This window comes from Thunnus thynnus, chromosome 4, assembly GCF_963924715.1.
Source record: "Thunnus thynnus chromosome 4, fThuThy2.1, whole genome shotgun sequence".
Lineage (NCBI taxonomy): Eukaryota > Metazoa > Chordata > Actinopteri > Scombriformes > Scombridae > Thunnus > Thunnus thynnus.
Genome location: NC_089520.1, coordinates 1,311,798 through 1,326,145, shown reverse-complemented (window position 1 = coordinate 1,326,145; position 14,348 = coordinate 1,311,798). Strand labels below are relative to the sequence as shown.

Genomic DNA, 14,348 nt, shown 5'->3' with positions numbered 1-14,348 from the left:
AGAAAGGTAAATATTTATCCCTGTATTGTTCATAACTTACTGGCTCATTGACATAATCTGTGTATTTTGTCACTGTAACAGTCATCATCAAGTAATGTCTTGAATATTCATTTATTGCATACATACTTTCTATCAGGTTTGTCCAAGAAACTAAACACCAATATCACCAATGTTAAAAAAATCACTAAAAATCACTAATATCACTTCAAATATCTCTTTTGTAATGACAATGTATTGGTGTCCTGACCATTTTAATGGGCTACTATTTTACAAAATCTTTTTGTAATGTAACTCGAGGGTCAATGGCAGCTGACCCACCACAACCCGACATCATCGCTAGAAGCCTTTCACAGCTTGATCCTGCATTTCACACCCAAGAATGTGGTTTTCCCTTTCACTGGTATGTTGTGCAGGTAATATACTTTATAATGGATTCTGTAAGAACTTATTACTGATTAGTGGCTAATAAGTTTTACAACAAAATTAAGTTCTGGGTCATTGAGTTGAGTCAGTCTGTTATTGTAGGTTGTAACTAGTGGTAATGCATTACAATGAAAATGCAGAGAACAACGTCTGCAGGACAAGGTGTCTTCAAGGTCGTGTTCCCCAAGTCCAAGAAGGGTGAAGGCCTTGCAAAGCCAGTAAAAACAGACCCTACTTACAATAAGTAACGTTGACCATTTTCGGTCAATGTTAGTGCTAAAGGAGCTATTTTAAACCCAGCTGAAGTGTCTGTTAATAGCCCTTAGCACCGACTGTTTGGCTGGGAGGACGGGTATAGAGGGAGAATATTAGTCAAGCAGCATTTCACCAAAAAACACGGCGTGAGAGGCAACTTTTGGGGAAATGGGTTACTGCCACAATGAAGCCACTTTTCAGCAGAGAAGTGAGTAACATTAAGTGCACCACACTCCATTGAAAAAAATGACAATTTAAGATAGCAATTAGTGGTTCGCTTGTTAACTAGTAATTTAAGTTAAATTTTTACTGGAAGTCCACATTTACCTACAAAATATGTGCTGAATTAAACAGCGCCTCCTAACGTTACTTCATCTTTAAAATATCATCCATGTTGCTTTCCTTACACCTACAAACAAAGCCTATTTTAAATGGTGTATTGTTATACAGGAGTTTGCTTTGAGCAGTGTTAACTCAGAGGTTGTTCAGTTGGGCCGTGCTTTCAGCGCTTTCAGCAGACAAGCCCCCAGCGTTTCAGAGCAGAGAGTACTGCTGAAACTTAATTTATATAATTGGCGACTTTTTTTAATCATTCAAATTTGGCTGGGTGGTTAATTACACATTTTTCTGTGGCATAACAAACTCAGAACACATATTTATTATTGCTTTAGATGGACTTTATATATGTACAAGGAAGGTGGAGTAAGTGACTATTTGAATGCAGTATTTTACAGATGTGTGAATGACCTGATGAGACTCGTCTTTGATGAGGTATTTGAGGACCCAACAACATTTGTTCCCTGAGAACTAGTATGAGAGACCATCAAAGGAGGAAGTGTTTGCCTTCCAGGTCTCCCGCTTCAGTCAAGGGGCGATTGGAAGCCAACATATGGACCAGCTGGATCAGGAAACTCCTGGTGTATCCAGAGTACAACATGTGACGGGATGACAACCCTGACCCTCCGTCCTAAATATCCCCAGCACCAGCTGACAAAGCTGAGATGAAAGTAACGTCTGAAAGGAGAGGATCGGACAATATTACCGTTATAGTTAAATGCTGTATTTACTGTGTATATATTGACATATGCATGTAGGCATATTTATACATTTTTTACATTTGCTAAAAATAAAGTTATTTTGAGGAAAACATTTATTTCCCATTTCTGCATTAGTTCTGAGGCTCCTGTGGTATAATTACACTTTATGGTTCTGATTTTATTTTACACAGTTTTATCTCATTACAAGTGATTAAAACGCTTCTTCTAGTCTTTGCCTCAAAAGGTCCGTAGTCAGCTCTGTAAATGTTGTGACCTCTTTAATAGAATGACTTTGAAAATGTCAGATTACTTGCTTTAATGAATTTCGTTTGTTTATACGATGAAGAATAATCAAATATCACTTCCATGAGGCTGTTCTGGGCTGACAGATCACAGGCAATGAATTTGGCATTTCATATTCCTCACAGCTATAGTGAAGTTCAAGCTGCATGCAAAGTTTATATTATGCTCATTCTAATGTTGATTAACTTAAATGGCATTATTTTGCCTTAATAGTAGCACAAAATAATACACTAAAGGTACACTCAGGTTGGGAACCCATAGGTTTATGCATATTTCTCCTTGTTGCATTTAGTGTTGCTTGAAATGTGACCGATGCGTTTTGACTGTAGCTGAAGTTATACCTGAAAAACAATCCCGGCGATAATGTGCTTCCCGGGATAGGAAACGTCTAATTTTCTGGAAAAATATTAATCTCTAGTACAGTATGAAGTTGTATATTTATTTGAGTTAATGTAAATGTACCTTTGACCACTGGACTATATGGACAAGAGGTGTGCTTGAATACAAATACGTTATTCGGCAAAGCACAAATATTTGTTGTTTTTTTTTAACGAATATTTGTTTCATACAAATATTTCAAAAATTATTTGTTTTTGGGAAGGAAAAAAAAACATACCAAATACCAGAGTGCAGGTCAGTTATAGTCACTATCTCAGTGTCTCTCCTCTGCTCCGCTGTGACGTCTATCAGCAGGTCTCAGTGAGGGGAGTCACATCCACCTGCTACATGATGCACATTTCTTAATTTGAATATCACTTTAATTTTCATCTTTAATTTTCTAAAATTATAAGCATAATAAAAACAAAAAACAGGATTTTTAAGCCTCTTTCCACTTTTATTCGAATACAAATACAAATAATTTTGCTGCCTCAACAAATACAAATACTGGGCCTTCTGCACATCCCTAATATGGTTTTGTGTCTCATCACATCAGCACAGCCCTGACATTTACAATATCTTTCTTACTGAACACCATTTAGCAGATTTGTTATAAGTTATTTTGTCTTTAGTGTCAGAAGTCTCAGAGAATCATAATGACCTCAATTCCCAACAATACACCTTCGAGCCAAACAGTAATTTCTTGGCGTAATGCGTTTAGGAGACATTCAGAGAAATCACAGTGACCCGTTCACGTCTCTCTCTCTCTCCTGCTTTTCTTCTCCTGTGTAAAGAACAGTGCCAGCCACATGTGCAACAGAAGCTATAATCAGCAGCGGCAGCCGTGCTATTCTAACCAGATGATTATCACTCTGTCATTCTAATATTGTATTTAAAATGTTGGAACGAGTGCCCTGCAATTAAAGCCAACCCGTGTAGGATTATTCCCAGTAAGTCGAGTGAATTGTGTGAATAGTGGTGACGTGCTGCCGCCTCTGTGTGCTTCTCTCTGAGGGCTGATTTCATTCCCCCCCCACCCCCTAACTACGATTTTCAGTGTGTAACTTCCCAGTGTGCCGCGGGTGGGTGTTTTTCATATTAATCACGGATTTGAAGCAGGAGAGAATCACTAAATTACCAAATGAAAGGACAAAGCGGGACATTTTCTCTGTGATAAGTCTTTTTTCACAGTAGTGTTATCTCTGTGGTTTCTAAAATTGAAAATCCCCCTCCTCTCTCCCCCCCCCCCACCAGTTCTTCTCAGTGTTGATAATTAAACACATGAAACTTTATTTGCCATCAATGAATTTAGGCTTATAAAAGGTGGTTGTTGGATTTTTAACAAACTATCACTGAATTTAAGTAGGATTAATGGTAATCATGTAAGAAAGGTTCACACAGCAGTCAGGTGTCCATATGAACAGTGAAAGAGGTTTTCCTCACTACTGGATATTAAAAGATCCTTCAAAAGTGCTTTCAATGGAAGTGATGGAGGCCAAAATCCACAGTGTGTCCACATAGTCATTTAAAAGTCTGTGTGAAGCTTATATTCAGCTTCAGCAGTCTGAGTTAGTCATATCAAGTGGATATCTGACACATTTACAGTCTTTTTAGCATCAAATTCCCTCTTTGTGTTTCCTCGGACAGTGTTTCCCTGTTGAGCTGCAGGTGGAAGTATAGTAACAAAACTTTGGCACTAAAAAGACTGTAACGTTGAAAGATATCTACTTGATTTGACTCATTTGGACGCTGAAGCTTCATATTAGCTTCAGATAAACTTTTAAAGACATTTTTGAAGGGATCTTCTAATGGTCAGTATGAACAGGTTTCAATGTTCATTTGGGCTCCTGACTGTTGGTTTAAGAAACATTTTATTTTATTATTGACTTACAAAGATACAAACAGAGAAACAGCAAATACAAAATTCTGACAATTAATGAACAAAGAAGTGAGTCCTCCCATCTGTAACCCTCCAAAACCAGCTTGCAAATATAATCCATCCCTTCACCTGCCCCTCAAACAATATCAGTCAAACATTATTACTGTCCTTCACTTCTCAGTGTACAGTTAATACTGTAGAGCAGCACTGACAGAATAAAAAGACTCAATTATTAACTTAATTTTAAAAAAGAGAGAAATAAATAAACAAATAAAAATTGTTTTTTTGTAGTGACATAAAGTACCTTTCCACTGGTGCCCATGTGTGTCAGCATAGTCTGTCTCATTATTTTGAGTTGGTGTATTTAAAACAATCCAGTTATTGAAAATGACTTTCTCTGTGATCGTACATAGCGAGAGAAAAAGATCTTTTTGTTCTGTGAAGATACTCTGCTGATTGTGGTGTCAGTGGAATGACTGTATTAGTTTGGATCATGCTTGCTTTGTTATACCAAACCAAATATTTTATTTTATTGCAGTCCTACAACAGATGGAGCAGAGTTCCTCCAGCAGCACCATCCCATCATCCCCATCATCCCTTATGGCCGTTCTGTATAGTTGTGATGGAGTATGATATATGTCCTATGAGGTGAGCACAAGGTAATAATTGAGGTGGACTTTGGATTTTAGCAGCTGGACAGTCAGAGGACGCTGTTAAGAGAGAATTAAGAAGGAAAATTAGAATTTGGAAATGGATGGTTATTATTGTAATACTGCAGTATTATCATTATCATACTAAAAGTGATATTTATTTAGTGTTAAAGCCCCAAAAGGGAATTTGTGTCAAAAGGTCTTTGCAGGACTCATTAGACATAATTATAATAATATTTTTTCACTAACTCTTCGTGCCGCAGCTCTCTTTTTTCTTTTAGACTGACATGGATGGAAAAGGAGAAGTAAGGAGGACAGAAAGTGTCTTCAGGTGTGCCAGCCATGATGTCCCATTAGTCAGTAAGCAGCAGCAGCAGCAGCAGCAGCAGCAGCTCAGCACAGAGCTTTAGAGACCAGCACCATCTGGCTCGGTGTCACTGCCACACGATGGATGAAGGAACGCTGCCGCCTGCTTCAGGACGGCGTCCTCGCCGTCAGTCACAGTCACACATGTGCAGACCACGTCGTTCCCGTCGCACCAGAAGTGGAAATGAGAGTGTGCAGCGAGGCGAAGCTGGGAAACCAAAATTCCCCACATTTTTAAATATGCTGCTGTCTCCCTACACAAACGTGGAGTTACAGGAAAGAGGAAGCGGCTGCTTGATATCATACCTGTAGTTTCCACCATGACTGCAGGGTGCCCTTAAGCAAGTGCAGTAGAGAGTTTGATTACACTGAAAGGGTACGTCTAACACGCTGGGATAAAAGAGAACCGTGTTGCATACAAAATACTCCAATTAATTTTTGATTTTGTGCAGGTTTTCCACACCTGCGTCATTCGGCTCCTGCAGCAAACTGCTGAACAACACAAGATGTAGGGGGAGCTGCGGCTCTGCTTTTCTGTGTTCCTGCGTGCCGATCCAGCTCGTTAGAACCTTCCCAGATGAGCATTTAAAGCCTGAACACAGTTTAGCAGCAGAGCACTGATAATGCATTCTGTGTCGCTGTGAGGAAATGGAAGACAGCAGCAAAACCTTTCAGATTTTTTAATTATGTATCTGAAGCGTTGGTGCTGTACACTCATACCCATGTGGATTCAAACCTCTCTCCATCCTTTTAATGTGCTGCAGAGGATGAGGTCATGTTGGGGTTTTTTTTCCTCTCCTAGTGGTATTTGTGTTTCATCTGTGCTTCATCTGTACACGGATGAATAATATGTTTCATGTCCATAGAGAGCCGGAGTGAAACTCTGCTCCAGATGTAAGAAAACCTGATTAAAAATCTCATTAACATGTATAACTCTGTATAACTCCAGCCTTGGAATAGAACCTTTCTCAATCATAGGTCACGTGGCTCGCTTCATATGCTTAGGTAACATCTAATATCATTGTTTGTTCAATATTTATGTTCCTTAGCGGCCTTCAATTATGGGCCAGACATTAGGGATGTGCAGAGAGCCCAGTATTTGTATTTGTATCTGTATTTGTTCGAATAAAGGTGGTAAAAAGCTTAAAAATTCTGTTTTTGTTTTTATGACACTTTTAATTTTAGAAAATTAAAGTGTTACAATAAATATTCATGAATAAACTACCTTATGAAGGAGGTCCCCACACCGGGGCTCTAACTGGAGTCTCAGATCAGAGACGACTGCACTGATTACTGAGATAAAACTTTACTCATCACCTCATTGCAGACAGACCTCTACCTATTTATACACCCATAACACACAGACAGCACAGCGTGTAACATGTAGAAGAACTTCAAAGATAATTATTGATTTGCACTTTTCATTTATTGTCTTTTTTTACAGCCTGACTTTGTGAAAGGAGAAGAGGAACAACAGGTTATGGAGTCTGTTGGCAGCACTTTGCTTGTGTCAGTAGTTCAGCTTTATCTCTGTAACACATAACAACACATAACTTTAACATATTTGTATGAAACAAATCGGGCCTTAAAAATCATTGTATAAGAAATAAAACACTTACATGAGGCAGAATTTGTTGTTATTAATATCGACAGATATCATCAGACTTCTGACAGATCCGTGATGGACTGAATAAGAATATAAAACCATAACAATGTAAAGTTTGAGAAAATCAGCTGCAAAGTTTTTTCTCAGTTTACTTTTTGAAATGATCTGAAACCCATTAGATCATTTTCAGAGTCATTTCATTTAAATATCCAAAACATATCAGTGCTTTTTATTGATCTTATTTATTGTTGTTGGCTCTCTTGTTTATTTGTATTTCACTTTGATTCACTGTTTTTATCTTTGAGCAGCTTTTGTTTAATATATAGCTGATGTCATGTTACTGTGAGGTTTTATTAGTGGTGCTACAGTTGTGTTGGTACCAGTGTTGTCATGTTTTTCATGTCTCTTTAAAAACCAGTAGAATAACAGTGGAGATGAGTTTGGTTTCTTGTGTATTTTTTCCATTTGAGATGCAGACAGCTGACAGAGCTTCATCACATCATCATCATCTTCTCTTTGTGCTCTTCCCATGAAAGTTATGTTGACATGATGATGTGATCTCAAAGCAGCGCGACGGATCGTATTCATCATATTTATCATCTGTTCCTTTAATAAGCTCCACCTCTTACAGGATATCATGTGACACAAAGCAGGAAACAGGTTCTTACTGTTCAGCTTCACTGGAAGGAGGCAGACAGACGGTAAGATTTACCTTCATTACAAAACTGTGATTTAAACTGAGAGAGGACAGTTACAGCAGGAAGCACTGAAGACCTGAAGTAGTGAAATAGTTCAACTTCAACCTGCTGCTGACTGAAAAAACACGAGTCAAAGTGACTGAGAAACTTTCAACAGCAGGAAACACAACTGACTTCCTCTTTTAACGTCTCGTCCGCTGTGTTTTACTTTTAAATGAAACACACTCTGTTTTAGTCTGTACAGGCTGTAAAAGAGGCTTTTTGTGTGTACTGTTGGGTACAGCCTTTATAATCTGATGCTCTGTTGGTTGAGCATGTTTGATAGACAGTGTTTTACTGTTATTGACTTTGTGATGCAGAACGTTGTGAAGTCGTCGCTCGTTTTTCAGTTTGTCTGTTTGTTCTTTTTTTCCTCTTCTAACTTTTCATAAGTCAGTTTTTCTGGGAAAAGATGGCCCACCCAAAATACAGTTTCTGCCTACATCACTGCTATGTGAACCTTAAGTTCCTGCACAATAAAAGCTTGTTCTGTACTGTACAGATAGAATCAGATAAAACCTGTTAGTCATTAATCTTTAGAGGAGTTGGTAGGTGTATCTTTGAACTTTTAAATGAAACACACTCTGTTTTACATGTGAAGCAACAGCATTTATCAGAAGAGGTCTGACAAAGCTCCGCCCCTCAGCTGACTCACCTGAGACAAAGCAGGAAACAGCTTATTCTTCGTCTCTAAAGAGACACACAGACTGAAAAACAGACGATCAGATTCACCTTCAGACCAAACTAACAGCTTCCTCTGAGTGAGAACAGCTACAGGAGAGAAAAGTGAAAACTAGAACTCTGCTGCTTCAACCTGCTGACTCTCCACACACTGAATGTGAGTTTGACTAAAAACTGGAGTCAAAGTGAAAGTAAATGTCAGTGAGGTTAGTAGAGGAGGGAGGGGAGCCATGACTGACTGTACTTTCTGTCTGCTGTGTTTTCAGCTTCACTCGGAGACAAAATGGCTTCCAGATCAGAGGAGGATCTCTGCTGTCCGGTCTGTCAGGACGTCTTTAGAGATCCTGTTGTTCTGTCATGTAGCCACAGCTTCTGTAAAGACTGTCTGAAGAGCTGGTGGAGACAGAAACAAACACGTGAGTGTCCAGTTTGTAAGAGAAGATCTTCAAAGGAACAACCACCTGTTAGTCTGGTGTTAAAGAACCTGTGTGAGTCCTTCTTACAGGACAGAGATCAGAGAGCTTCAGAGGCTCTCTGCAGTCTGCACTCTGAGAAACTCAAACTCTTCTGTCTGGACCATCAGCAGCCAGTGTGTCACATCTGCAGAGATTCAGAAAAACACACCAACCACAGATTCAGACCCGTTGATGAAGCTGCACGACAACACAAGAAGAAACTTGAGGAAACTCTGGAGCCTTTAAAGAAGAAGTTAAAGGTTTGTGAAGAAGTTAAAGTGAAGTTTGATCAAACAGCAGAACACATTAAGGTCCAGGCCCGACACACAGAGAGGCAGATTAAGGAGCAGTTTAAGAAGCTTCACCAGTTTCTAGAAGAGGAAGAGGAGGCCAGGATGGCTGCTCTGAGGGAGGAAGAGGAGCAGAAGAGTCAGATGATGAAGGAGAAGATGGAGGCTCTGAGCAGAGAGATAGCAGCTCTTTCACACACAGTCAGAGCCACAGAGGAGGAGCTGAGAGCTGAAGACGTCTCATTCCTGCACAACTACAAGGCTGCAGTGGAAAGAGTCCAGCGCTGCCTCCTGCTGGATGATCCACAGCTACTCTCAGGAGCTCTGATAGACCAGGCCAAACACCTGGGCAACCTGACCTTCAACATCTGGAACAACATGAAGGAGATGGTCTCCTACACTCCTGTCATTCTGGATCCAAACACTGCTGGTCGAGGACTCATCCTGTCTGAAGATCTGACCAGTGTGAGAGGAGGAGAGAGACAGGAGCTTCCTGATAATCCAGAGAGGTTTAACTTCTACTCCTCTGTTCTGGGCTCTGAGGGCTTTAACTCAGGGACTCACAGCTGGGATGTCGAGGTTGGAGACAATACAGGCTGGAGACTGGGTGTGTTATCAGAGTCTGTCCAGAGGAAGGGAGGCATACAGTCTGGATTATGGGGAATATGGTTCTATGGAGGTGAATACTCAGCATGGTCACCACCAGCTCCCTCCACTGTTCTCCCAGTGAAGAAGAAGCTCCAGAGGATCAGAGTGAATCTGGACTGGAACAGAGGAAATCTGTCGTTCTCTGATCCTGATACTAACACACACATACACACCTTCACACACACTTTCACTGACACACTGTTTCCATACATTTACACTTGGTATAAACTCCCACTGAAGATTTCCCCACTGAAGGTCTCTGTGACAGTGGAACAGAGCAGTTAGAGACGATGATGATGATGATGATGATGATGATGATGATGATGACGATGATGATGGTTCTTATAATTACTGTCATTTATTTCTTAAAGGGAAAAGTGGCTGAATTTAACCTCTGAAGCTTCTGTCCTGCTGCTGTCTCATTATTCCAAAATATGTTCATGTTGTTTTAGTTGTTTTATTTTCTGATCTTTATAGTTTATGTCTTCAGCCTTATTTTTAGTTTTTTATTGATACTGTATCATTTTCAATAGTTGTTAATGTTTTCTGATGTCGATGTGGATCCATGAAGACCAGCAGCCAAGAATCAATGACTGTATGTTGAAATTATAGTTTTCAAATGTTAAAGGAAAAACTCACCGCTGTCAATATGAGGATTTCTTTAAACTAGATCACCTGTGTAGTAGAAATGTGCAATTATTTTTGAATTAGGTGCCCTTTGACTATAGAAAACTAAGAACAAATGTGTAGATTATTTATACTGTTCTTAGGGGGGAATCCTACAACAACCAGAATGCATTGCAGACATCACGTCCAATCAGACTGACTCACGATGTGTTTACGTCCAGCAGAGCACCAAAGACAAAGAAAGCAGAGACAAAGTTAGTGAGCAGCAGCATAACATCTCTTTCCTGAGGCTTATTTTCATTTACAAAACGTTTACAAATGGGGGCAGTGGAGGACAGAGGAGGACGGGCTCCTGCTGTCCTCCTCAGGATGAGATCTCCTTCATCAATTTAATGTACTTTGTTTTTTTCATGCTAATCTGTGACACGAGGGATGTGCAGAGATCCCAGTATTTGTATTTGTATTTGTATTTGTATTCCAATAAAAGTGGAAAGAGGCTTAAAAATTCTGTTTTTGTTTTTATTACACTTTTAATTTCAGAAAATTAAAGTGTTGCAATAAATGTTCATGAATAAACTACCTTATGAAGGAGGTCCCCACACCGGGTCTCAGATCAGAGACGACTGCGCTGACTACTGGGATAAAACTTTACTCATCACCTCATTGCAGACAGACCTCTACCTATTTATACACCCATAACACACAGACAGCACAGCGTTTAACATGTAGGGAGGAACTTCAAAGGCAATTATTGCTTTGCACTTTTCATTTATTGCCTATTTTTTACAACGTAACTTTGTGGAAAGGAGAAGAGGAACAACAGGTTATGGAGAGTCTGTTGGGAGCGCTTTGCTTGTGTCAGTAGCTCAGCTTTATCTCTGGGGAACACCCCCAACACATAACTTTTAAAATATTTGTATGAAACAAATATTTGTATAAAACCCACTATTTGTGCTTTGCTGAATAATGTATTTCTATTCGGGCTCACCTCTACTAGACATCATATCTGTAATAAAGTCTTTGCACAGCTCAGATTACAGCTACAAACAGCAACAATGACTGCAGGAGAAAGCATCAAGAAGTTTTATGGATATGGACGAGACCAAGTGATGTAAGTACCCACGCTGCTCCGTTTGTAGTTCTTTTAATGGGAGCTGTAGTTTTTTCTGTGTGTACAATGAAAATGTTGTTTAACTTTGTTAAAATAGCAAAAGGTTTAAATGCTGATGTATGCTGATGAAAGAAAAACTGAATGAGAGATTGTGTCGAGTTACAGAAGCTGGACAGGAAGTGACATCATGACTTCAGCTGAAACTTTGAATGTTTGGAACAGAACTTTAATTTAATTCAAAGATATGTTCACTGTGTTTTAAAGTCACTGGACTCTTTTTGTGTTAAGTGTGATAATAACTGCACTGTGCTGTGTGTTGATTCAGTAGAAGGAGAAAACAGATGAAGGACGTAACACAAAGCAAAGTATTTAGTTAAAAAATGAGGTGGTTGGCACGACGTTGATGTGAGACAACAAGAAAGTAGTGCAACAATCAACAAATCACAGATCTACACAATCTAACTGGTTGCGTAAGCTGCCCGGGGGGAATCCCTCGGGGGACGGAGTGCAGGCAGCTCATGAAAAATGGATGACAAAAAGCGGTGGGTAGCGAGATATCACAGAATGAACCAGAAATCAGTCTGAACAACGACGTTCTAGCAGCTCTGTAAGTTGGCCTCACTTATATCCTTTCATATGAAACCACACAGAGTGCTTCTGCTTTTGAGTCACACAAAGGGAACGCATTAAATATCATCGACTGAATTTTATTATTGAATATTGTCCCAAAGAGCCCAGATACCGAGACATCATAATGTGTTATAATTTATATTTTATACACTTCATTTCATCCTCCATAGCACGGTCCATATTTCAGTTAAAGTTTTATATCCCATTTCACAACTATTATAATTCTATTCTGTAAATAGACTTTGAATTTAAATTTAATATAATTTTTTGTATTTCATTATTTATTATGACTTTTTGCTCTATTTTTATTCTTTATTCTTCTACGTTGCATTTGTGAGAGCAAACGCCAAGACACATTCTTTGTTATTTAATTAACTCAATTATATTTATTTCACACAATCAAGATCAATACAATCAATTTGCCAAACTATGTACAACACATGATCATCATTCAGGTCGGCACAAGCAGCAACGTGCCGTCATGTGCCGAATTTAAATAGAGAGGAAGCTGCATGCAAACAGGATACATCCCCATTCCCTTCATTTCATCCATGTTTCCCTCACTTGCATCTTTTCCTTCTTTTCCTTCTTTTCCGAGGAGAAATGAGATGAACTTAGGCCGAATGTTTCAGGGAAAGTGGAAACGATGTAACAAACCGGACTGAATGGAAATGACTATAAAAGATGTAAAATATAAATGTTTCTTACTGACAGACTCTTCTTCTGTCTGAATGTCATTTTATTGATAATAAAAAGGTTAATGGGGGAAATAACAGATCATGAAAACACTTTAATAAATTAAACTTGTTTTTGGTTGCTCTGTTGATCATAATTCACACATATCCTCTATTTTAACTAGACGGTGAATCAGAAACCTAATCAAGTATAAAATTTGGGGCTTGTGTGTCCTCGATCCTCGATCCTCAGAGCAGAAATAAGCGCTTTGGGACGGCCTTCATGATGGTGGACTGGAACGACTTTGTCAAGCGAGGATTGAGGAATGATCAAATAAGGGAACTGGGACGCAACTCCAGACTAGCGCTCCTGCTTCGATGCTCCCAGGAAGTTATAAAACTCCATCTTCAGGCCTGTGACTCCCTTTTCCCTCCAGACAATCATCGCATCATCAATCCTTTCAACTGTTTTTTTTTTATATATATCATTTTTAACTGAGTTTCATTGTCTTTATCTTGATATCCCTCTCAGCCAAGCTTTTTCATCAACAGTTTGCATGTTTTTCTGTAGGTAAAGTGTCCTTGGGTTATTCATTATTAAGGATAGAGCCCAAAAGGCAGATGACTACTGTAAAACAGTAGTCCTCGCCTAAGGGCGAGGACCCTATTGTTTTTCGTGTGTTTCTTTCTTTATTATTACGCCACTTAAACCCTAAATTTGACCCCCTAAACATGCTCAAAAACTCACCAAATTTGGCACGCACATCAGGTCTGGTGAAATATTTGATAAAATGTAAAAATTAACCCCTAAAGTGCCAAAATGTGATCTCTAGCGCCACCTATGTAACTAAAATGGCTGCCACGGCCCGTAGGAATGTTGTAGAGAGATCAAACCAAAACTCAATTATTTGTCTCACCTACAAATCATACACTGACACCCCTGACCTAAATCCAACAGGAAGTCCACAATCAGACTTTCAAAGTAAGACTTTGCTCCGATTTTGGACCCCAAACAAACGCTATCTTCTCCGAGGGTGTTAATGGTATCGGCTTCAACCTTTAATAGGTGACTTATGACACTATGCTGAAAAAAGTTGTTACAAACTTTGTAATAACTTGAACGGTTTAGATTTTATAAGCCCTGAAAGTTGCAGTGCCACATCACCCTTACAATGTAAACCAATGGGGAGGCAATCTATGGGCATGAACTTTGTGTCAAACAGAGGCTTCTGACATCTAAACTATAAGTCTGACCACTTTCAAACCTGTATCAATGGATTCGCCACAAAATTTCCTACTAAAATATGATTTTTAATGTAAGATTTGGCCAAAGTCATGGGATTTATGAGGAGATTTCACAAGAAGCGTACTCTAAAATCCTCCTCTCCAACTGCTCCTGGTGATGTCACTCCCTCAGTGCTGTGAAACATTCCGCAATACACACTCATTATAAAATCACAGGAGGAGCAAGAAAAGACTTTAAAACTCACACTCTAATATCTCAAAAACAATAAAAGATAGAAAAAACATGTAAATTCAAGATTTGTAGGTCAAAGTCTCGTGACTCATTTAAAGTTCAAATGAAGTTTGTATCTAAA

General features: G+C 39.1%; 1 protein-coding gene across 2 annotated transcripts; it reads left to right on the top strand.

Moving 5' to 3' along the window:
* Window positions 1-6,861: 6,861 nt before the first annotated feature.
* Window positions 6,862-10,827, top strand: LOC137180863 (nuclear factor 7, brain-like). Of its 2 annotated transcripts, none has more exons than XM_067586133.1 (2): window positions 6,862-8,472; window positions 8,582-10,827. In XM_067586133.1, exon 2 carries the CDS (start codon window positions 8,599-8,601, stop codon window positions 9,991-9,993), a length of 1,395 nt encoding a protein of 464 aa, XP_067442234.1. In that variant the 5' UTR covers window positions 6,862-8,472; window positions 8,582-8,598; the 3' UTR covers window positions 9,994-10,827. The 2 variants fall into 2 exon arrangements, with proteins under 2 accessions (XP_067442234.1, XP_067442235.1); XM_067586134.1 differs by having other exon boundaries at window positions 6,863-7,598.
* The last annotated feature ends 3,521 nt before the right edge of the window (window positions 10,828-14,348 follow it).

Excerpts from the sequence above, each read along its gene's own strand:
- LOC137180863 (XM_067586133.1), top strand. The coding sequence starts at position 8,599 with ATGGCTTCCAGATCAGAGGAGGATCTCTGCTGTCCGGTCTGTCAGGAC.